The sequence below is a fragment of the Eretmochelys imbricata genome, chromosome 10, assembly GCF_965152235.1.
Source record: "Eretmochelys imbricata isolate rEreImb1 chromosome 10, rEreImb1.hap1, whole genome shotgun sequence".
NCBI classification, from domain to species: Eukaryota; Metazoa; Chordata; order Testudines; family Cheloniidae; genus Eretmochelys; species Eretmochelys imbricata.
In genome coordinates, this window is record NC_135581.1 from 32,000,327 (window position 1) to 32,025,556 (window position 25,230).

The following is a 25,230-nucleotide window of genomic DNA, read 5'->3' on the forward strand; positions in this document are numbered from 1 at the left end:
CCTCCCAGTTAGTCAGGTGGGCGCGTATGTCAGGAGCTGTGGGAGGAAGCTGCGCTGTTGGAGAGACTGTGTAGTACATACCATATCAGACACAAGGAAGGAGGCCCTGAGGTAAGGGTGAAGTGGAGCTTGAGGAAGTGATGGCTGCTGTGGGGGAAGTAGCCCAGGGAATTGTACATGTCATGTTTCTAAAAGGTCAGCTACCATAGGTGATACTATTAGGGTCCCTGGGCTGAAGCCCGGAGTAGAGGGTGGGCCCGGGCTCTCCCCCTCAACCTTTGCCCCTGATTAATCACTGAGATTGGGAGACAACAGAGACTGTGCAAGGAAGGATAACCTCCTCACCTCCCTTGCTGGCTTATGATGAAAATGGCTCAGTAGACTGTGACCCTTGTCTCTAGAGAGAGAAGGGTTACGTGGAGGGTCAGTGTGAGCCTCTGAGGCTAACGAAATCCGCCAGGAAACGCGGGACCCACAGAGGCAAGGACAGAGCTTTGTCACAGGTGTTAGTTAAAAATATGCCGGTATCTGAGATATATAGGATGGCTACGTGGGCCTCGGCACATACATTTTCAAAACATTACACTTTAATCCATGCTGCCAAATCTGATGTAGCACTTGGTTCTGCAGTACTGTCTTCAGTTCTAGACTCAGTTCCAAAGCTCCCTTCTTCCTCTGGGGATGCTGTTTGGAAGTCACCTGAAGTGGAGCAGCCAGAGGGACACTGCATGAAGAAGAAGAGGCAGTTACACACTTTGTTCAGTAATTGTAGTTCTTCGAGATGTATGCCCCCATGCGTGCTCCACTACCTGCCCTCCATCCCCTCTGCATCGGACTGTTCTCTATTGGACTTTTGGGTGGAGAAGTAACCTCAGGGTGGTTTGCCCACACACCACGATGTAGTCTCGGTGTCCAGCACGAGGAGGTGAGAGTGCATGTACAGTCCGAACCGACACGGCTAACTGAAAATCCCTGATCGAGGGCTTGAGAGGTGCATGCATGCCTGAAGTGGAGTGTATAGTGACACACATCTCAAAGAACTGCAGTTACTGCACAGAGTAACGCACTGGCAGTCCTCTTCTACACTGAAGTTTACTGGCTTTCACGTGGCAGAGTTTTGAATGAAGTGTCTGAGCTCAGATGCACAAAGATTTTCATTGCCGAATTTGGCTCTGCCCTTTCTTAATATAGCAGTGATCAGTACTGGCTTACTCTGAATGCATCTGTCCAGGAATGGGATATGTCATGGGTTCTCAACCTGGCAGTCACGAACAGGTTGCAACCACCTTCCCCTTCCCATATTGCTAAATGGGAAAGGAGGTCCTTTGGTGGTCCTACTATGGAAAAGGTTGAGAGCCACTCGCTTAAGGGATAAGTTTGGTACAAATCCTCCTCTCTTGATACCTCCATCTCCAACAGCACCTCATTTGGCCAAAGCACAATTGGAGTTGCAGCTAACAAGGAAAGTGAAGGGTAACAAGAAGGGTTTCTACAGGTATGTTAGCAACAAGAAGAAGGTCAGGGAAAGGGTGGGACCCTTACTGAATGGGAGAGGCAGCCTAGTGACAGATGGTGTGGAAAAAGCTGAAGTACTCAATGCTTTTTTTGCCTCGGTCTTCACAGACAAGGTCAGCTCCCAGACTGCTGCACTGGGCAGCACAGTATTGGGAGGTGAGCAGCACCCAGTGATGAAAGGCCAGGTTAAGGACTATTTAGAAAAGTAAGTCCATGGGGCCGGATCTAATGCATCCGAGGGTGCCGAGGGAGTTGGCTGATGTGATTGCAGAGCCATTGGCCATTATCTTTGAAAATTCATGGTGATCGGGGGAGGGTTCTGGGCGATTGGAAAAAGGCAAATATGGTGCCAATCTTTAAAAAAGGGGAAGGAGGAGAATCTGGGGAACTACAAACCAATCAGCCTCATCTCAGTCCCTGGAAAAATTAGGGAGCAGGTCCTCAAGGAATCCATTTTGAAGCACTTGGAGGAAAGGAAGGTGATCAGGACAAGTCAACATGGATTCACCAAGGGCAAGTCATGCCTGACCAACCTGATTGCCTTCTATGATGAGATAACTGGCTCTGTGGATATGGGAAAAGCGGTGGACGTGATATATCTTGACTTTAGCAAAGCTTTTGATATGGTCTCCCACAGTATTCTTGCCAGCAAGTAAAAACGTATGGATTGGATGAATGAACTATAAGGTGGATAAAAAGCTGGCTAGATTGTCGGGCTCAACAGGTAGTTATCAACAGCTTAATGTCTAGTTGGCAGCCAATATCAAGCGGAGTGCCCCAAGGGTCGGTCCTGGGGCCCGTTTTGTTCAACATGTTCATTAACAATCTGAATGGTGGGATAGATTGCACCCTCAGCAAGTTTGCGGATTACACTAAAATGGCGTGAGAGGTAGATACGCTGGAGGGTAGGGATGAGGTTCAGCAATGACAAGTGCAGAATCCTGCACTTAGGATGGAAGAATCCCATGCGCTGCTACAGGCTGGGGACCAACTAGCTAAGCAGCAGTTCTACAGAAAAGGACCTGGGGATTACAGTGGACAAGAAGCTGGATATGAGTCAACAGTGTGCCGTTGTTGCCAAGATGGCTAACGGCATATTGGACCACATTAGTAGGAGCATTGCCAGCAGATTGAGGGAAGCGATTTTTCCCCTCTATTCGGTACTGGTGAGGCCACATCTGGAGTATTGCACCCAGTGTTGAGCCCCCCACTACAGAAAGAATATGGACAAATTGGAGAGAGTCCAGCAGAGGACATAAAAAATTATTAGGGGTCTGGGGCACATGGTTTACAAGGAAAGATTGAGGGAATTGGGCTTATTTAATCTGCAGAAGAGAAGAGTGAGGGAGGATTTGATAGCAGCCTTCAACTACCTGAAGGGGGGGTTCCAAAGAGGATGGAGCTTGGCTGTTCTCAGTGGTGGCAGATGACAGAACAAGAAGCAATCGTCTCAAGTTGCAGTGGGGGAGGTCTAGGTTGGATATTAGGAAAAACTATTTCACTAGGAGGGTGGTGAAGCACTGGAATGAGTTACCTAGGGAGATGGTGGAATCTCCATCCTTAGAGATTTTTAAAGCGTGGCTTGACAAAGTCCTGGCTGGGATTATTTAGTTGGGGTTGGTCCTGCTTTGAGCAGTGGGTTGGACTAGATGACCTCCTGAGGTCTCTTCCAACCCTAATATTCTATGATATTATGATTTGCACTGTCTGCAAAGAGCAGGTGCCATATTGCTCCATCGTCCTTCATGGAGAAGACCGAGTGAAGAATTCTTGGCAGTATTCTCACCTCCTTATTGCTTCCATTTACTCTCTGGTAGTGTAGTGGTCCTACTGACTCTCATTGGTTTCCTACTTTCAGGATACTTGTTTTAAAGCACATGTGTTTTATGTAGTTGACTATTCGCTCTTCAAGTTCTCTCTTAGCCTTTCTAATTTCCATTTTAGCTGCCACAATGTGTTCCATCTGCTGGATGGATTGTTTTTATATTTGAGTAATCTCTTCCCATTTAACCATCCTGTATTTTCTTGACTTCCCATTCCCCTTTTCTTTCAGTTTATGCGTCCCTTCTGTGACTCTGTTATGACATGCTAATGCTGAGTTTCAGGATTTTAATTGCTATCAAGACTTGGTACTTGCTACATTTCATGTTAGGAACTGGTATAATTTCTGTGGCTCATTTTAAATAAACTGATGTGACTACATGGATTTAAAATGTTTTCATTCAATTAGTGTTCTTCAAATTGGGCCGCATGCATTATTATCCCAAACATGAACTACAGAGACAAAATTTTGACCTTTGGCTTACAAAATACCCAATATAGATTCAACATTTGTTTTTCATTATGTAGTTCCGAAGTCTTGCTGGCTATCATTACCTTTTATATGGAATTCCAAGCTATATACCTTCTGAGTTTCAAAGGAGTTTCTGCTGAATTGCGAAAGACAGCCAAAAATGAAACTCAACCAAAAGCAGCCTCTGAAAAAGGGGCTTCTGCTACTGGACTTCCATGTATGAATACTTTGAATTCTGGCCTACCCTAAACAAAACTCTGCGGTGAAAAACTCAGGTGCTGATTGGGGAGATTTGTAGTGCACTGCAATTTGTAGTATTAACCAAGCGCTCTAATCGAGAAATCTAACATCTTATTGAAGGCAATAGCTAAACTGGATATAATGCTTGGTTAGAAATCTCCACAGCCTGGATCCCAATGGAGAATGCATGCCTGGGATAATCCAAGAGAGCCCCAGAGTGCTAATAACAAACTAATAGAAGTGTGCAGTCAGGGAGAACACCACCTAGTGCAAGACAAAATCTTGAGTAGTGTCAGCCAATTGTCCACAACTCAATTGTAAGCTTTAACAGTCTAAGGAACAATCATGGAAGACCGTTCTGGAAACCCCTTTGTATGCTTTCCCCTTACAGGCTGCACACACAAGCCAGTTATAGGAAACTGACAGCAAAAAGCTATGTCATTTTATTAGATGCAGCCTTCGGAGTTAAGTAGTAGCAGTATTATAGTGCTTTGAAAATTTTGCCCATGGTCTCTTAGTACAAACCCCATCACTGCTGACCATCTTTCAGATTCAGGATGTAATTGCAGACTTTGTCAAATATTCTTGTGCTGTGCTGGGATGTGCTTACTGTATATATAACATATACTTCTGCAGTCTTTTTGCTTCTTTTAGGGAGTTCCCTTTCACTTGGCTGTAAATGCATTGCTCTCAAATGGATGCAGCACTGCTGATGGCTTTTTAGCTCACCTTTGTCATATGAATTCCTACATCCTTCTAGGCAAGACAGCTTCAGACCTTTCTAATCAAAATTGCTTTTATAAGCTGATCAGTAGCTATGTTATTTTAACTGCTTGATGTGGTGAGTAGGTGCAGAGGAGGCATCATGTAAAGATAATAGCTAACAATAGACTTGGCAATAGGCACAGGCCATTGAAGCTAAGATTCTCCCCCATTGGCTTCTCTTGAGCTTTCCCCTTAAACTACTCTGACTTTCCTCAACGCAGCATTTTGATATGGCCAGCTCCTAACCTGGTTATTGTGATAACCTTGGTTTGGGCCTGTTTAATAAAGACTTCACTCGAAGAGTTTCACATCCTCCCCGAGAGCCCTTTCTCCTCTTCATAGAATCATAAACCACAACAGGGGAGCTCACCAGTTGATGTGGCCTCCATTGTGCCTTTGCAGCAAATCCACAAGCTGCTGTTTAGTTGCCTGGCGTGGTGTCTGCTTGTATAACACAGAGGAGAGGACTGTTACATCTAAGAGTGTTAAGAATGGCCATACTGGGTGAGACCAATGGTCCATCTAACTCAGTATCCTGTCTTCTGACAGTGGCCATTACCAGGTGCTTCAGAGGGAATGAACAGACAATCATCAAGTGAGCTATCCCCTGTCATCCAATCCCAGCTTCTGGCAATCAGAAGTTTAGGGACTCCCAGAGTAAGGGGTTGCATCCCTTACCATCTTGGCTAATAGCCATCGATGGACCTATTCCCCTTGAACTTACCTAATTTTTTTGAACCCCGCTATAGTTTTGGCCTTCACAACAATTTAACCCTGGCAACAGATTCCACAGGTTGGCTGTGCATTGCATGAAGAAGTACTTCCTCATGTTCGTTTTAAACCTGCTGCCTATCCATTTTATTGGGTGACCCCCTGGTTCTTGCATTATGTGAAGGGGTAAATAACATCTATTTCAGGTTGTATGATCTGCAAGCTTTGACACCTCACGGTTTTCCTGATCATTTGTTAATATGTTGAACAGCAAAGGTCTCGGCCCAGCTCCTTTTGGGACCCCAATATTTACCTCTTTACGTTGTGACCTTTTAGCCCTACCCTTTATTTTCCTTGTTTTAACCAGTTACCAATCCATGAGAGGACCTTTCCTCTTATCCTGCTTACTTTGCTTAACAGCCTTTTGGTGAGGGACCTTGTCAAAGACTTTCTGAATTCCAAATATACTATATCCACTGGGTCACCCTTGTCCACATGTTTGTTGATTGCCTCAAAGAATTCTAACAGATTGGTGAGGCATGATTTCCCTTTACAAAAGCTGTTGACTTTTCCTCAACATATAGTGTTCATCTGTGTCTGATAATTCTTTTCTTAACTCTTGTTGCAACCAATTTGCCTGTTATTGACTTACAGTAGACTTGCAGACCTGTCATTGAGACCCTTTTTTAAAAAATTGGTGTTGTCTATCTGCCTGTTGTCTGGTACAGAGGCTGATTTAAGCAGTAGGTCACATACCAGTTAGCAGTTCTGCAATTTCATGTTTGAGTTCCTTCAGAACTCTCGGGTGAATCCCATCGGGCTCTAGTGACTTACTACTGTTTAATATATCAATTTGTTCCAAAACCTCTGCTAATTCCCCCAATCTAGGACAGGTCCTCAGATTTGTCACCTTAAAAGACTGGCATATGTGTGAGAATCTCCTTCACATCCTCTGCAGTGAAAACTGATGCAAATAATTCATGTAGCTTCTCCGCAATGGCCTTGTTCTTAGTGAAATTTTTGTTAATTGTTCTTCGACATATATCTGTTCTGGAAGGGAGCAGTCCCTTATTTTGTTGTTGCTTTGCCTCAAGGTTTTGATTGTATTCTCCTTACAACATCTGTGTTGAGTTTACACCGTACAGACTGGTGTTTAATTTACCCTGATTCCACATTAGCAAAAGAAATCTGCCACCAGTAGCCATTCCAGAAGTTGATGCCTGTATCTATGATCCCCGAAGGGTGGAGTGAAGTGTACAGGATATAGCTTTGTACATACGGAATACACATCCATTTCATGTTTCCTCAGCTGAACTGTTCATGGCTTTCACAGTATTTGATGTGTGAAATATCTTTGGTAATGGTGCTAATTATGTCACCTACAGGGTATATAATCTAATTGGAATTTATCTGCACTAATATAAACCTCCTCAAAGTATGCATGAAGTAATATTCTCTGGAATATTAGGAACACAGTGGCAGCATGCAGCAAGCAGTAAACTTGGTAATGACTGTGTCTGAACTGGGCATGAAGACAGTTGCATGAGGTATCATTATCTTGGACTGTGTTAGATAACAAGCATGGTCAGATGCTGGCCCACATGTATGTAAATGTTAAATAACAGTCATAATGTATGTGGCATCGGAAATAAGACTCCTGGGTTAAAATCGTGCCCTCTGCCTAGTGAGCTGGAGGAGCAGCTCCACAGGCTTGACAGAGGGGAAAATGTGATTTTTATTCTTATAATTTGGAGCTCAGTTTAGGTCCCTGGGTACCACACAATATTTCCCTCGCTATTTAAATTTTGTCCAGGGACAATAGAGTCTTATGTGATCATCTCTTAGCTTTTGCTTACATCCAAAGCCTTGACCTTCATCATCATAATCAGACCATATTTTCTACATTTAGGTAATCAGTTCCACTCTGGTCAAAGTTAGTAGCAACTGAAGTTGTTGCCATCTGGTGGCGGTTCAGTGAACAGAAGCTGATTTTCCTAATCCATTTCCTAGTGTGCAAGTGACTGGAAACACATTATCAAAATTAGCCCCTTTGCTGGCAACCTCAGGAGAGAGGCCATGACGTGGACTTGGTGTTAATAGATTTATTCATGAGCCCCTTCCCTTTAGTTCAGGATCAGTGGCCTACTTTCCCTACACACTATGATTACATAACTCTGTAGCAGCTATAGCAGCTGTTTACACAGAAAAGTCATATTTGGCAAAGGGTTTGCAGTGTATTTAGCTGCTTCTAATAAAATGTAGTGACTCGGAACAAGGAGGAACCAGTGCCATGTGACCAGCTAGCTCTTTGGCTAAGTACTGCACTAAGGGTCTCTACGCCCTTCTCGTCTTGTCCTGGCATTGATCCATAAATAAGGCCATTCTGATAATCTAGTCTGACCACTTCCTGTGCCTGTGTATTACAGGCCAGAGAGCCCTACCCAATAATTTCTGCATCTTTAAGGCCATAAAGCCTTAAAGGTGGTCCCTTCAGGTGAAAGGGATGAGGCCCGTGGATGGAGTGGGCAGAGTGCAGGGGAAACTTTAGAGGTGGAACTTTCTCTTTCCTTGATCCTCCCCTCGGTCTCCCTCTTGGCCCCCTGCCCCTCACAGTTCTTCTGCAAAGGTTGGTGAGAATGCTGCCTGTTGTGGGAGATTGAGAAGTCATTTTAATGTTTTTTTTTTCTAATCCCACACTTAAACAATTGTCTAGTGATAACATTCTACATAGTGACAAGTCTGATGCCATCTTCCTCACCTGTTGGTTATGTAGCAGCACCTACTATTTGGTCATCAGCAGGGCAGAATGCAAGACTGTCAGCATAAAAACTGTAGGTCGTCTTCACCTGAACTAAAGGAGTAATTCCATTTACTGGTGGCAGGCCTCTATATCCTCTATATGGAGTAGGCACAAAGAGGAACAGGGTTCACTTAGCCACTGTATTATAATAAGACCACATCAGCCCCATATTAGAGTCCCTTTGCTGGAGTTCTTCTTTAGCATATTAAATTTACACTCCTCTGCAAGTTCCTGCCTAGTTCTGCCTTGGTCCTCAAGTCAGATATTCTCTGTTTCTGTTTTCCGTCTTGCCTCTCTTGCTCCTCCATGCCTCAATGCTCATTCGTTTCCTTCTTGCATTTCCCATGCCTCCTTCGATGTTGTTTCCTTCAGAAGGAATGACCTCCCAGCCTCCATAGATGCCAAACCACCACCCTCTCATTAAATTCCTCTTAGACTCGCAGTTTTGCAAAGCCTACAAATTCTAACCAAGAGTGAATGTGCCCTTCCCAGCCCTTTGTCGCATTAAAAAAGGAATGTAATTCTCTTCTCTGGGCCTTGTTGCGTGTGCAGGTTTATCTGTGGGCTTGTCTACAGCATAATTTCCACATCCGCCAGATGTACATGCACTAGCTTTGATTGAGCTACTCGCTAAAAATAGCAGTGTAGCTGTCATGACCTGGGTAGCGGGAAGGGCTAGCAGCCCAAGTATGTACCTAGGGTCTCGGATATGATTGTGCCAGGGAGGCTAGCCCATGTCGGTGCCACGGCTACACTTAGGGTGACCAGACAGCAAGTGTGAAAAATCGGGACGGGGTGGGGGGTAATAGTCGCCTATAGAAGAAAATGCCCCAAATATCGGGACTGTCCCTATAAAATAGGGACATCTGGTCATCCTAGCTACACTGCTATTTTTAGCACACTTCCTCTGATCAAAGCTAGTGTATGTATGTCTTCCCAAGCTGGAGTTAGGCCTCCAAGGGCGGTGTAGATATGCCCTGAGTCAGTGGTTTCATTTGTAAGGTCTCTTCCTGGAAAGGGAAAAGGACAGGCATTTGTTAGAGGTCAGGAGTATGGCTCTGTTTCTAACCAGAAAGTACTTGAATTTAGGCCAGCAGATACGTTGCTTATGTTGCCAGGTGGATGTCCAGCGCCACTGTTGCAAAGGCGGATGAGATACCATTCCACTGAAATATGGAGGGCAGAGCAACGTTCTTGCCTAACCAAGGTAAAAGCTGTCACTGCACTTGAGCCATTGTTTCCATCGGTGAGAGGAAGAGAAACTGCACATGAATAACTGAGTTTAGGGTAGCAGTTTTGTCCTCTGGTCACCCTTGAAAACATGACATGCTAGATTCCATTTCCTCACCTGAGGGCGTTTAACCAAAAGGTTTGTAAGAAGTTCCCACCCCTCTGCTTGCTTCTGTGAATGAGGGCTGACGAGTCAAATATTCATAGTTGTGCATTGGTAGAAGTGATGGTTCAGAAAATGGCATCTTACCTCCTGATTTGCTTCCTGCCTCTCTCATGGCCAGTGATCCAAAATGGTCTTAAATTCTTATCCTGGAAATTTGTTAGCAGTTTTAATTTAAAAACCCCAAATAATTATCCCAAGTGTATAGTTAATGGATTGGACTTGGAAGCTATCTACTTGGGAGAAAAGGAAAATAACCTGGGAGCCCTGGCTACAGGCCAACAAAAGAATCCATCGTTACCAGTTGTGGCTGCCTGTCCGTCTTGAAAGGAGAGGAAGCCCCAGCGTTTCCAGACTAGCAGATTAGAAATGTATCATTAAATGATTATCATTGAAAAAAAAGAAAAGATAGTCACAAACCCTCTCACCAGCTCTCCTCCCTGTTAGTCCAACAGCAGTTCTTTTTGGTACCAGCAAAGATCATCCAGTCAAACATGTCAATTCCGTTTTATAAAGTTACTTAAAAGCAAACTTGCTGCAAAAGAAAATCATGGACTACTTTTTAACATCTCTAGCTATTGAAAATATCTCCAATAAAGTTACCTGACAAAAGGAAAACAAAAGTATGGTGTTGGTTTTCATTGCTTTCCCCATCTATTGAATGAGGTTTTGTTGGGATAAAATTAAAGTGCTTATCTTTTGAATTTGCTTCCTCTGGTTGAGTTGGCATAGTGCATTGAATGAAGGAATGTTCCGAGTTCAGAGGTGGCACTGGGGAATCTAGTTAAAGTGACATCAAAGGCAGCACAGCAGGGCTGAACATGTGTTTGAAGCTGGATAGATTAGAGGCCATTATCAGCCTTTCACTACTGTGCTCTGAACAAAAGTCTGCTCTTTCCTCTGGGACTGGTGTTGCAGAGAATTTAAAGAAAAAAAAAATCCTTGTAGCACCCTACCTGCCAACATAATGCTACGTTTACCATGAAGGTTTAAGCTGCTTAGAATACACGAGTTGTACTCTGCTACAGTGTTTGGTGTTTAGCCATGGGCTCACCACTGTTACATATTTACCAGACCTTGACTTTATAACAGAAATAGATAAAACGATTCCATACAGAAAGCATCTTCTGTAAAATTGTCAGTATTTCTATTGTCATTTTGTCTGGAGAGAGCTACATTTTGAATGGACATTGATGAAACTGGTTTATTTAACTAGAGTGGTTCTAAATTTATTTTCCACTTGAACATTCACCATTAAAGAAAAGGATGCCCTACAATGAAAGCCATCACAATAGCCTGTTGTTATAGCAACACTTCCATGTTATAAGTCTCAGAAAAACACTTGGCTCTTTGGATGATGTTTCTGACTTGGTGCAGTATAGGTAGTGTTCTGAGATTTGTGTTTTTCTTCTATTACATTACTTGCAACCAGTAAGCAGAGTCATAATTAGCCTAAGTTTCTGTTTTGTCAGTTGTCTTCATATTAAAAAGCACTTGTCATTAATCATGTCTGTTTAATCGAATTTCATTTTGAGTGTTTTGGTTACTCAATAAAATTCCATTCACATGAGGTAATTGAGTCACACTAGCAAATCTGTAGCAATCCTGTATGCCCACAGTAATAAGGAAAGAGAAGAATCCTCTGAGGACAATGTGAATTTTAGTCACTAACATTTGAAAAAGATAGGTTTCAGAGTAGCAACCGTGTTAGTCTGTATCCGCAAAAAGAACAGGAGTACTTGTGGAACCTTAGACACTAACAAATTTATTAGAGCATAAGCTTTTGTGGGCTACAGCCCACTTCATCGGATGCATAGAATGGAACATATAGTAAGAAGATATAATCCATGTTAGTCTGTATCCACAAAATTAGCTGGTATATGATCTTCTTACTATATGTTCCATTCTATGCATCCGATGAAGTGGGCTGTAGCCCATGAAAGCTTATGCTCTAATAAATTTGTTAGTCTCTAAGGTGCCACAAGTACTCTTGTTTTATTTGAAACAGAGAGCAACTGAATTAAGTGCCTATTGCAATAACTGTTTGGTAGCAAACATAAGTTGTAATACAAGTCTGCTCTTTTGTTGTTCCTTGAACAGTTTGGTAGTTGTAATTCTTTGGTTGTTCAGGCTTAGTGTACAGTAAGCAGTCTGTTCTCATTGTCAAATAGTGTGTGAAGGGAATGCAGGAATTGGTAATGTGACAGTTTTAAACAGCTTTGTTTTATGCAATACTTGGAAGCAACTATAAAGAATATATTTAGCAATTTTATTTAACCCAATAATAAATACAGCTGGCCAGTGTAAATGTGAATTATCGAAACATTGCGAGTTGCATTGTGACTGGATTACTTGTGCTGCTTTTCAGAATGAAGCCGTGGTTATTTGTTGTTAGAGTTGCATAGTATAACAGTTGTTAAGAGAAGTTGTGTGAGTCTAACGAAACAGTGTCTAAGAACTAAAAACACTACCTCAGCGAGTTTAATCTGTATTTCAAAGATTTCAAATTCATTGCTCTTGCTGTGTCAGGAGAAACTATAATAACCTGCAAAAATTAAAACTCCAACATTCCTAAATGGGTATTTGTTTTTTCCCCTTGATTTCTTTCTAAAGAATCCAATTACATTAGGCTATAAACCTGTTTTCTGTGTTTTATAATACAGTCTCCGTGGGTTGGTGTCCTCTGTGAGCACCACTTTTATTGTGTTTTGTATTTGTATATTTGTCAAACTAGGAATGGTAAATAAGCCTCTGAAATAGTATGGATGTGTCTTGGTGAAAATGAGAGTACAATTCTTGGGGGATTTTTTACAGTTGGGCAACCGCCTTGGGCCCATCTGTACTAAACCAAAAATGATTTACCACCAGCAGTGGTAGCAATGGTTGTTTTCACACAACACACAGTCAACCTGTGGAAGTCTTTGCCAGAGGATGATGTGAAGGCCAAGACTATAAAAGGGTTCAAAAAAGCTAGATAAGTTCATGGAGGATAGGTCCATCAGTGGCTTTTAGCCAGGATGGGCAGGGATGGTATCCCTTGCCTCTGTTTGCCAGAAGCTGGGAATGGGCGATAGGGGATGGATCACTTAATGATTACCTATTGTGTTCATTCCCTCTGGGGCACCTGGCATTGGCCCCTGTCAGAAGATAGGATACTGGGCTACATGGACATTTGGTCTGACCCAGTATGGCCATTCTTATGTTCTTATTATGGTCTTAAAACCTGGTGCCCGCAACGCGTGTAAAAGATACTGTGTCAGCACTCAGTATGCCCCCAAGTATGATGCCAGCAGCAGGAGTAGAGTCAGTGTGTGACAGGTATGACAATTTCCTGTAAGATCTTTAAAAACCTCATTGGATTAAATTTAAGTATCTTTGGAATCCATTGTATTAAATACAAAACTTATGTATTATTTTGAGTTCAGGGAAGTGTTCGGAACTTCAAAGGATTATATTGAACAATGAACCAGACAAGAATGGACTTTTGGACATCATCAGGTGGTTTGCCTGGGGGCCTCTAGGTAGAGGTGAAACCAACTCCCCACCTCTGATTATGCAGAAGCCCAGCTTTTTCAAGCTACACCCTGAGGAGGGGACCATTATCTACCAATTACGTGTTGCCAGAATCTGAAGATCAAAGGCCCAAGCTTTGATCAAAAGGAAAGACTTAAACTAATCATGGGTGTGCTCATTCTGACCTAAGGCTGTTATGAACTTGTAACCACAGAAAAACTTGTTGGCTTGGTTTGAAGGACTAACTCCTACTAGTGCCCCTGCTTAAGCTTATTATAAGTGTGTAGGTTCTTGTATTGTTTTCTCTGTAATTTACTGAGGAAATCTTGGAGCCACTGGCAATAATATTTGCTAACTCATGGATGATAGTAGAGGTCCCGGAAGACTGGAGAAGGGCTAATGTAGTGCCCATCTTTAAAAAGGAGGAGATGGAGAATTATAGACCAGTCAGCCTGACTTCGATACCTGAGAAGCTACTAAAGCAATGTATAAAACTCAATTTGTGAATACCTGGAGGATAAAGGGGTAATCACTAGAAACCAGCATGGATTTACTAAGAGCACATCATGCCAAAGCATCTTGATTTCCTTCTTTGACAGGGTAACTGGTTTGGTGAATACGGGGAAAGTGGTGGACATAATATACCTGGACTTCAGCAGGACTTTTGACACAGTGCCACATGACATTCTGATAAGCAAGCTGGAGAAGTGTGGGGTTGGCGGAACTGCCATTAAGTGGATACATAATTGGTTAAACAGCCACAAACAAAGAGTAACTACTAATGGAATGATGCCAGACTGGAGGGAGGTCTCAAGTGAGGTTCCACAGGGATCTGTTCTGAGTCCAGTGCTGTTTAACATCTTTATTAATGACCTGGATGTGGGAATAGACAGCAGACTGATCAGTTTTGCAAATGACACAAAGCTGGGGGATAGGGGAGGTTGCCAACACTTTGGAGGATAGAGCTAAAATTCAGAGGGATCTTGATAAATTGGGGAACTAGATACCAAAATGAAATTCAACAAAGACAAGTGTAAGGTGCTACACTTAGGGGAAAAAAAACAAATGCACACAAATACAGAATAGGGAATAACTGGCTTGGCAGCAGCACTGCTGTGAAGGATCTGGGAGTTGTGACGGATCCCAACCTCAACATGAGTCAGCAAAAAAAAGCAAATGCAATTTTAGGTTGCATTAATAGAAGCATAGCATGCAAGTCACAGGAGGCGATAGTACTGCTCTACTCAGCACTGGTTAGGCTTCAGCTGGAGTACTGTGTCCAATTTTGGTCACCAATTTATAGAAAGGATGTAGAAAAACTGGAAAGGATCCAGAGGCGAGTGACAAAAATTATCAAAGGGATGGAATATAAGCCATATGAGCAAGGGCTGAAGGAACTGGGTATGTTTAGTTTGGAAAAGAGGAGATTGAGCAGGGGACATGATAGCAGTCTTCAAATATTTGAAAGGCTGCCATAAAAAAGATGGAGAAAAGTTGTTCTCTCCTGCCACAGAGGGCAGGACAAGAGGCAATGGGTTCAAACTACAGTATAGCAGATTTAGATTAAATCTCAGGAAAAACTTCCTAACTCTAAGAAGAGAAGGACAATGGAACAGACTGCCTAGGGAGCTTGTGGAAGCTCCTTCACTGGAAGTTTTCACAAGGAGGCTGGACAGCCATCTCTCTTGAACGGTTTAGACCCAACAAATCCTGCGTCTTGAGGGTTAAGACTAGGTGACTCTTGCGGTCCCTACTCACCCTATGATTCTCTGATGCTAATGCTTTTTTTCTTATGAATAAATGTGCTTGCTTAGACAAGCTGGGTAGTAACTTATGACAGTGGAAAAATATGCTCTTTATAGTCTCTGAGGAGAGAGCAAAACACAGACACTGCCTGCTTAGGCAGTCTGGCTTGAAGGAAATAACACAGTATAGGCAGGGAACTGTACAGCCTGGATAAACCCCAGTCAGGAGGGAGTGAGATGTGGTTCTCTGTCCAAGGAGGTGATGGCTTGGAGATGAAAGCTTACAGTGGATGCCCTTGGTGGCCCACAGAGGGGGAATACAGGTGCAGCTGCCCTGAACTTTGTGACGGAGTTCACCACCACAGAGCTAGCTGTGCATTGCCCCTCCTGCACTGGGACTCGCAGTGCAAGTATGGATCAAAGCCTCTGCCTAGCTCTGTTTCATAGTGCTTTGCCCTGCCTTTCAGCAAATTCTCAGTGCTCTGTATGCTGCTGCTTCTCTCTCAGTGGCAGCCAAGGCATCTACTTGGCTCCTCTTGGCTCTGCCTCAGATGTGCAAAGCCCCAGTGCAACCAAGGTATCAGCTAGGCTGGTCTCCGCCGTGCTGGAGAAACATCTTGTGTAATGAGCAGAACACGCTGAATTAGATATAAACTAGCTCTGTATGCTACATTATTCACAGCTTAAATTACAAAACATTTATTAAACATTAACAAATATTAGGATCAAGGGCCAGACATTTTCTGAAGTCATATACACTAACATTATAACCATTCAAAAATAATTGGGAAAATAACCAAATATACTTAATTGCAGCCACTGACTCTTTCTTTATTGTGCTCTGCATTTCCCCTGCTCATCCATGAGCTGAAGGAGAAAACAGAAGGGAATTAGTGAAATGACACAGAAACTCTTTAAGTAGCTAGACCAGTCCCCTCTTAAACACTGAACAACAAATTTAGAGCCACCTGTCTGAACAAATGGCTAACCTCCTGAGCGTTGGCATGGTATGGGTGCAAAAATGGAAACACATGCAAATAATTATTTGATGGAAAAACTAAATATTCACAATGGCTGTTTACTTGCAGTGGATGAGTGGACCAGCTCTAGTCACCACCCACATGTGGCAGTGTCCTCAGAGCAGATGGGTGGGTTCAGAGGCCACTGGGCAAGGGGAAAGGAGGAACACACTTACTGTCATGCACCATAGCACCTGAATGTGGGAGGATGAGGCTCCTCAGATGCATGGTAACAGAGCTAATTAGAAACTGTTCTTTGGAACTTTCAGCAGAACCCAACCATGCAGTAACAATCCATAGATTTTAAGGCCAGAAGGGAACATGGCGATCATCTTGCCTGACCTCCTGCATAGCACAGGTCATAAATTTTCATCCAGTGATTCCTGGGTCAAGCCCATAACTTCTGGTTGAGTTAGAGTATCTTTTAGAAAGATATCAGTGATAGGGAATTCACCACATCCCTTTGGAAGCTGCTCCAGTGGTTAACTACCCTCAGTATTTAAAAATGTGTCCCTGATTTCCAGGCTAAGTTTTCCTCACTGTAGTTATCCTTGTACTGCCTTTTCTTCCTCCTCCTCTCCCAGACCAATCTGTGGTCTACTCACTGTATTACAGCAGAGCACCAGCTGTGCTACGCTGAAGGTTAAGACTGGCTGTTTAAAGCGCAACTCTTCTAAGTGCTCTAAGATCCACCTGGTTACTCAGATTGCCTTGAAATTTGGTGTGCCTCCTAGCGGCATGGGGTTTGGTTACTGATGCAAATTTGGAGCCATATGACCAAGGGATTTCCAAATTATAGTCCCCTTTCTCCCCCCCAAAAAACCCACCCCACTTTTTCTCTAAGTTCACTTGTTTTAGCAATCTCTATTTTTTGTGCATAGATAGCAAACCAGGGCTGAGACAATTACACCAGGAACTCAAACGCTCAAGAGTTCCCCGAAAAGAGTACATGCCACCCACTAGCCCTTCGAGGGAAATCGAATGACAGAGTTGTTCGCCGAAGAGCTTGGTTCTCTAGTTAAGCGTGCACGAAGCAGCTCTAAAGCTCCCGCCCCAAACAGATTACACTGTGCATGTGCAGAGACGGAGGCTAAGGCAGTTGGAAGCTATCTATGGATCATGGGAACTGAATAGTTCAAGGAAGAATGTTACAGCCATCGAGCCTGAGCAACGCCCGGTCACTGTGAGCTCAAATCCAGCCATAGGCAGAAATCTGAAATACAGAAAAGAGGCTTCTTGCTACCACCTGCCTCTGTCCAAGGGTTTTTTGTATTTTGGGGAGATGTAATCGGACGACAGCAGAGTATTCAGAAGGCACAGACATTATTTTTTAAAAGAAAATAAATTACCCATGCAGATGTTCTGTGGGAGGGGAAGGTGATCAGGGCTGTCAGAGGTGGCAAAGAGCTTTGGGGTGCAACAAGGAGATGGATGATTATGAGAGGGGAAGAAATAGGGATGAGTTGGTAGGAGAGCAGTTGTGGATCAAGGGATGGAAAGGAGTGGGGCATAGGTGAAGTTGGAGGAGTGGGATGGGATACTGGAAAGGGAGACATGGAGGTGAGTGACAGGAGAAGGGCAGGGAGAATAGGGGCAGTACTGCCTGTCAGCCCTACATTTTCTTCATAGATTCCGAGCCAGAAGGACCATCGTGATCATCTAGTCTGAACCCTTCATAGCACAGGCTAGAGAACTGCCCCGAAATCTGGAGCAGAGCTTTTAGAAAAAATCCTGTCTTGATTTAAAAATGCCGGGCATGGAGAATCTCCCCCCCCACCCCTACCCCGCCCATGGTAGTGTGTTCCAATGGTTAATTACGCTTTATTTCCAGTCTGAATTTGTCTAGCTTCAGTTTCCAGCCATTGGATCATGTTAGACCTTTCTCCACTAGATTGAAGAGCTCATCATTAAATATTTGTTCCCCATGTAGGTACTTATAGACTATAAACAAGCCACCCCTTAACCTTCTCTTTGTTAAGCTAAATAGATTGAGCTCCTTGAGTCTACCACTATAGGCAGATAATCTAATCCTTTAATCATTCTTGTAGCTTTCCTCTGAACCCTCTCCAGTTCATCAGCATACTTCCTGAATTGAGGACGCAAGACCTGGACACGGTATTCTAGCAGTAGTTGCACCAACTGCCAAATACAGAGGTAAAATAACCTCTCTATTTCTGCTTGTGATTCCCTTGATTATGCATCCAAGGATCACATTCGTCCTTTTGGCCACAGCATTGCACTGGGAGCTCATGTTCAGCTGATTTTCCACCATGACCCTCAATCTTTTTTAGAGTCACTGCTTCCCAGGATATGGTCCCCCATCATGTAAGAATGGCCTATATTCATGGTTCCTGGTTATATATATTTACATTTAGCCGTATTAAAACACACATTGTTTGCTTGCACCACAGGCACCAGCTTCCTCCTTTCCCCGGGGGTGCTCAACTCCCACTCAGCTCCAGACCCTGCCCCTACTCCACCCCTTCCCTCAAGCCCCCACCCCACCTCTTCCCTACCCCCACCCTCCCCCTTCCCACCCAGTTCCGCCCCTTCCCACAAGTGCACCCCATCGCGCTCCTCCCCGCCCCGTACCTCCTGCATGCTGTGGAACAGCTGATCGCGGAGGGCGGGATGTGCTGAGAGGGAGGAGTTGATTGGCAGGGCCATCAGTGGGCGGGAGGCGCGGGGGGTACTGGTTGTTGGTGGCTGCTAAGCACCCACTAAGTTTTTTCCATGGGTGCTCCACCTAGACCAAAACAGAACCAGATCGCTGGCGTGTAAAATTAAAAGAGGTTATAGAGAAATTTTTAAACCAAGTGCTGGGGGAAAGCCAGCAAATGTGGATGAGCACATGGTTTGGTTGGAAACATCTCTTGGGGTGAATTTATTAAAGGGGGAATTCTATATCCTGGTAAAGATGATAGGAAAGGAGTGAATTTTGCTGAACTTGACATTCTGGAAGGGCAACAGATACAGCCAGGGAACCTGAACGCTGCATTAATGAAATTTTCTCATTTAATTTCTAGTGTTTTGAACAGAAAGAGAAATGTTGGTAGGAGTTAGTGGTCATATAAGCAGATATAGTTATAAGAACATAAGAATGGCCATACAGGGTCAGACCAATGGTCCATCTAGCTCAGTATCCTGTCTTCCAACTGTGGCCAGTGCCAGATGCTTCAGAGGGAATGAACAGAACAGGGCAATTTTGAGTGATCCATCTCCTGTCGCCCAGTCCCAGCTTCAGCCAGTTGGAGGTTTAGGGAAACCTAGAGCATGGGGTTGCATCCCTACCATCTTGACTAACAGCCAGTGATGGAGTATCCTCCATCAAACTTATCTAATCCTTTTTTGAATCCAGCTATACTTTTGGCCTTCACAGTACCCCATGGCAACTAGTTCTCCAGGTTGGCTGTGCATTTTGTGTGAATAAGTACTGCCTTTTACTTGCTTTAAACTGCTGTCTATAAATTTCTTAGGTGAGCGCTAGTTCTTGTGTTGTGTAAATAACACTTCCCTATTCACATTCTCCACACAAGTCATGATTATATAGACCTCTGTCGTCTCTTTTCTAAGCTGAGCAGTCCCAGTCATTTTAACTTTTCCTCACATGGAAGTTATTTCATACCCTGATTCATTTTTGTTGCCCTACTCTGTACCTTTTCCAATTCCAATATATCTTCTTTGAGATGGGGCAACCAGAATTGCACACAGTATTCAAGGTGTAGGAGTACCATTGATGTATATAGGGGCATTATGATATTTTTTGTTTTATTATCTATTCCTTTCCTAATGGTTCCTAGCATTCTGTTAGTTTTTTGACTGCCACTGCACACTAAACAGATGACTCTTCGATCTTTTTATGTTATTAACTTGTTTTTTTGTTTGTTTGGCTGAAGAGCACTCCTTGGGCCTACCCTGAGACCCACCTTGTAAACACTGAAAAATCAAACCTGAGTGAGGAATAAAATCTCTCTGGAATGAAACTGATTTACTCCAGGCCCCCTGTACTGCCTGGAGAGGCGAAGGAGGCGCCTTGCCATAATACCCAGCCAATATGAAGATACCTGAAATCCTCCATTATTATTGTGTTTTTTGCCTTTTCAGCCTCTCTAATCTGCCTGAGCATTTCACAGTCACTGTCACCATCCTCTGTCAGATGGTCAGTAGTATATTGCTACTGCTGTACACGTATTGTTCAAGTATGGAATTTCTATCCATAGAGATCCTATGGTAGAGTTTGAGTCATTTAAGATTTTTACTTTATTTGACTCAATGCTTTCTTTCACAGGTAGTGCCACTCCCCCACCAGTGCAACCTACTCTCTTATTCTTAGATATGTTGTACCCTAGTATTACTGTGTCCCATTGATTATCTTCATTCCACCAAGTTTCCATGATGCCTGTTATATCAATATCCTCCTTTAATGCACTCAAGTTCACCCATCTTAGTATGTAAACTTCTAGAGAGAAGAGGTGGTATCTTTTATTGGACCAGCTTCTGTTGGTGAAAGCGACAGGTTTTTGAAAGCTCAAAAGCTTGTCGCTTTCATCAACAGAAGCAGGTCCAATAAATGATATTACCTCACCCACATTGTCTGCCCAACATCCTGGGATCAGCATGGCTACAACACCACTGCAAACAATGATGGAAAATGTCTAGACTTCTAGCATTTGTATATAAGCACATATACATTTTGTCACTATTCAGTTGCTTGTCTTCATATGTTATGTTTAAGCGGCACTCTCTTACATTTGACTGCTCCTCACTAGCTCCTATCTTCCATAACCAGCTCACTTGACAAGAGTACAAGGAACCTTTCTCCTTCAGTTTCCTCATCTATGAAACAGAGATAATACCTGCTTCAGAAGGGAGTTATGACGCTTAAATGAAGGTAGTGTGCTTTGAGATCAGCTCATGGAAGGCACTAAAGTGGCGCGTATTGTCGTTTTGTCCTGGCAGAGATGGGATCCCACCGTACAGACTCCGAAAGCAGCATCGCCGAGAGATGCAGGAAAGTGCCAAAGCAAATGGACGTGTGCCACTACCTCACATTCCTGTAAGTAGCAATACTCTGCCTGTCGAGAAGTTTGTCTCCCAGTACGAGAGACTGAAGGTGCACACTTAGTCAGCAAAAGATCAGGTCTCCAGGTGGTATGGGAGTCACAGGGGAGTGCATTGCTTTTTAAAATGGTGGTCCAGTGGGCTCTCGAGAGGCAAAGTTGAATAGTCCACTTCAAAACTGTTACGCCTACTCAACACTGGATTTTAAAATGCACAGCCCTTTAAGGTAATTGGTGAATAGTTGCCTGTTTGAGGATCCAGGACAGGGGTTGGGTTGTTGGGTAAGATGGCTGGGCTAGCTACAGTTGCAAGCTCACATATATTGTGGTGGCAGGCACCTCACAGTAAGCACTTTGGAGCTAATTTTGGATATAGTTCTGTAACATGTAGCTCCTACCCATCTAGCACAAAGTAAAGCTGAGCAGAGAAATAATGTAAATTTAGGGGCAATTTAGGGATCTGGATTGGTGGCTATTTGACAAATGTCATGTCTCCAACTGGTGTTTCTGTCCAGGCAGCCCAGCCTGATGCAGAGGACCGCTATTTTGGGATATAAGATAGAAAGGTGGGCTCCTTTCTTGTCTCTAGTTTTTCCCCGGTTTCATCAGGCAAAGAGCGTGGTCTTAGACCCTTAGCATAACCCTTTGGATTCTGTAGCAACTTCTGCACATTTGCTGATCCCTGTAAGCTTTTTTTCCCCTGAGCGAGAAGTTACATGTGACATGTCATGTTTAGCAGAAAATAAAGATACTACTTTCGTCCTTGGGCAGCTGTGCTCTAGCACAAATCAAATTGAGAAAATGTCCCTGTCCTCCGAGAAATGATTTCACTTAGCATAGTCACTCTCATCCTGCCTGTTCAGAAGCAGTGCAATGCAGGCAAAATCCACGCTTGTTTTAATCTTGTGTTTTAAATCTTTGTTTTGCCTTTTAAATTAGATTATTTTCCTGATGATTTAAGAGGGTCTCCTGAGCTTTGATCATTGGGTTGAAAATAAAAGCCCTGGCTATGGAAGCTTACTAGCCACCGTTGTTCAGCCTCTTCTCCTTTCACATATTTGCTTTCACAGTGTGGTTGCTGTCGAAAAGACTGGCTGGGTGCCTTTTTATTTCCCGCTGCTGCCGTTTTTACTGTAAGCATTGCTTTGTTAGAGTTGAAATTTGAAGGCTTGGCCTTTTTTTTTTTTTTTTCAATTGCCGAACAGCGGGAACTACTGAGTGAATATTCTTTGACTTCAAAGCCTGTCAGCAGCTTTACCTTTTGGATAAAAATAATAGTGGCTTTCTATTGATCAAGTGTACTGGCAACGCTTCAGTGAACCGCAGGTTATAAATTCTGAGTGTGGCGCATAAAATATGTATGGCAAACTCTGCCTTAACGAACTTCCATCTGCCAGATATTTCTTTTGTTGAGATGAATAAGTGTCATTCCAGCAGTGGTTACTCGCAAGCTAATTAGTTTTACTTAGCATGAAATTTTATTGACTTTTTTTGGGAAACAGGTTTTTTTTTAAAAGGCAAGGTTTAAATTGGACACCTGCTGCTTGTAAACGTTTCTACTGTAGTGCTTATCAGCATGTTCTTTGAGAATTACCTGCTCCTTGTAAATTTCACACAGACACTCCACAAGGAAAGATACAGTTTTCCTATTAAGTTTTGTGCTTTAATTTTAAGTCCCAGGGGAGAAGATATGTCATTGCATATTTATATTTGAGAGGACTGAGGAAGCAAGTTAGTTCTAGTCTCTCTCCAGGGAATAAGAGTTTAGTTCAGACACTGTGGCACCTCCTGCCTGCCAATTACTGGCATGGAATTGGCATAGACTTCAGAGAGGCACTGCTCTGCCCTCACTTTATCCATCCACTGTGAAACGAGAAGGTAATTAGACAATATGTTTTAGCACACACCAGTGCGGCATTTTATAAAGTTCGGTTTTTAAAATTAAAATTAAATGCAGGTGTGTCGAATTAAATCTACCCAATTAACTTCTAAGTGGATACATTTTTCCATTGTTGCTTTCCAAAATCAGTCACTGCTATGTAGTATGACCTATAGTTAAAGTAATCCCTGCACCTGTCTAGACCTGATCTGTAGCACACTCTCGGACAGGCAGTAATAACCCATTGTCTTTGGTGGAGGATTTCACAACAGGACACAAACCTTATCAGAATAGCCAATTGCTATAATGTAACTAATTCAGATAGTTCTTGCAGAATGCATTGCGTAATCCCCTTATTATGGTATAGTCGCCTTTAGCAGGAAGGAAGCTGTGTTCACAAAGTCCGCTAGGGACCTCACCTTCATTTACCAGTGAAGAGTTTAGCTCAGGGGTGGGCAAACTTTTTGGCCCGAGGGCCACATCTGGCTGGTGAAATTGTATGCAGGGCCATGAATGTAGGGCTGGGGCACAGCGGGTTCAGGTGCAGCAGGGGTGCGGAGTGAAGAAGGGGGCTCAGGGCAGGGGGTTGGGCTGCAGGAGGGGTGTGGGGTGCGGCAGGGGGTTGGGGTGCAGGAGGTGTGCGGCAGGGGGCTCAAGGCAGGGAGTTAGAGGCCTCAGAGCAAGAGGTTGGGGTACACGGTGCAGCGGAGGCTCAGGGCAGGGGTTGGGTGCTCAGGTCAGGGGGTGCGGAGTGCGAGAGGGAGCTCAGGATTGGGATGCAGGGTGCAGGAGGGGTTCAGGGCATAGGCGCTGACTTCCCCTCTGCCCCCTGGATGCTCAATGCCCCCCTGGCCCCGCCCCCACCCATCCTTGCCCCTCCCCAATTCCACCCTTTTCCCCCAAGTCCCCACCCCTGCCCCGCCTCTTTACCGCCTCCTCCCCCGAGCTCAGTGTGTCCCCACTCTTCCCCCTCCCTCCCGGAAAGTCCTAAGCGCCGCCAAACTGCTGTTCTGTGGCGGGCGGGAAGCGCTGGGACGGGGAGGAGCGAGGACTTGGTGTACTTAGGGGAGAAAGAGGAGAGGAGGGGGTTCCTGCCCTGCCTGCCCTGGCCCCGCACCGCTCCCGGCCCTGCACCGCTCCTGGAAGTGGCCAGCATGTCCAGCAGTGGCTCATGGGGGTGGGTTGGGGCATGCAGCTCCCCATTGCGCTCCCCTCACCTCTGGGTATCATCTCTGAAGCTCCCATTGGCTGTGGTTCCACGTTCCTGGCCAATGGGAGCTGCATGGGGTGGGGCCTGCAGGTGAGGGCAGCCCAGGGAGCCCTTTCCCCACCCCCGCCAGGGGCCGCAGGGATGTGGTGCTGGCCGCTTCTGGGAACGGTGCAGGACAAGAGCAGTCAGGGAGCCTGCCTTAGCCCTGTTGCACTACGGCCCTGACAGGCCAGATCCAGCCTGTGGGTCATAGTTTGCCCCACCCCCCCCACCCCCGGTTTAGCAGCTTCTCTGATGGGTGCTACACAAATGTGAAATTGATTATAGAGCCTTTTATAGAATCATAGGACTGGAAGAGACCTTGAAAGGTCATCTAGCCGAGTCCCCTGCACTCATGGCAGGACTAAGTATTATCTAGATCTCCCTGGCAGGTGTTTGTCTAACCTGCTTTTAAAAATCTCCAGTGATGGCGATTCCACAATCTCCCTTGGCAATTTATTCCAGTGCTTAACCATGCTGACAGTTAGGAAGTTTTTCCTAATGTCCAACCTAAACCTCCCTTGCTACAATTTAAGCCCATTGCTTCTTGTCTTATCCTCTGAGGTTAAGAAGAACAATTTTTCTCCCTCCTCCTTGTAACAACCTTTTACGTACTTGAAAACTGTTATCATGTCCCCTCTCAGTCTTCTCTTTTCCGGACTAAACAAACCCAGTTTTTTCAATCTTCCCTCATAGGTTATGTTTTCTAGACCTTTAATCATTTTGGTCACTCTTCTCTGGACTTTCTCCAATTTGTCCACATCTTTCCTGAAACGTGGCGCCCAGAACTGGACACAATACTCCAGTTGAGGCCTAATCAGCGCAGAGTAGAGCAGAAGAATTAGTTCTTGTGTCTTGCTTACAACACTCCTGCTAATACATCGTAGAATGAGGTTTGTTTTTCTTTTGTTTTGTTTTTTGCAACAGTGTTACACTGTTGATTCATTTAGCTTGTGGTCCACTATGACCCCCAGATCCCTTTCCATAGTACTCCTTCCTAGGCCGTCATTTCCCATTTTGTATGTGTGCAACTGATTGTTCCTTCCTA

General features: G+C 44.1%; 1 protein-coding gene across 4 annotated transcripts in view; it reads left to right on the forward strand.

Moving 5' to 3' along the window:
- The window catches only part of AXIN1 (axin 1), a 172,616-nt gene that overhangs the window by 99,916 nt on the left and 47,470 nt on the right, over positions 1 to 25,230 (forward strand). For all 4 annotated transcript variants that reach the window (XM_077827636.1, XM_077827637.1, XM_077827638.1 and 1 more), the window contains one exon: positions 20,954 to 21,050. In XM_077827636.1, coding sequence (XP_077683762.1) covers positions 20,954 to 21,050 — 97 coding nt within the window. The remainder of the gene's footprint in view (positions 1 to 20,953; positions 21,051 to 25,230) is intronic.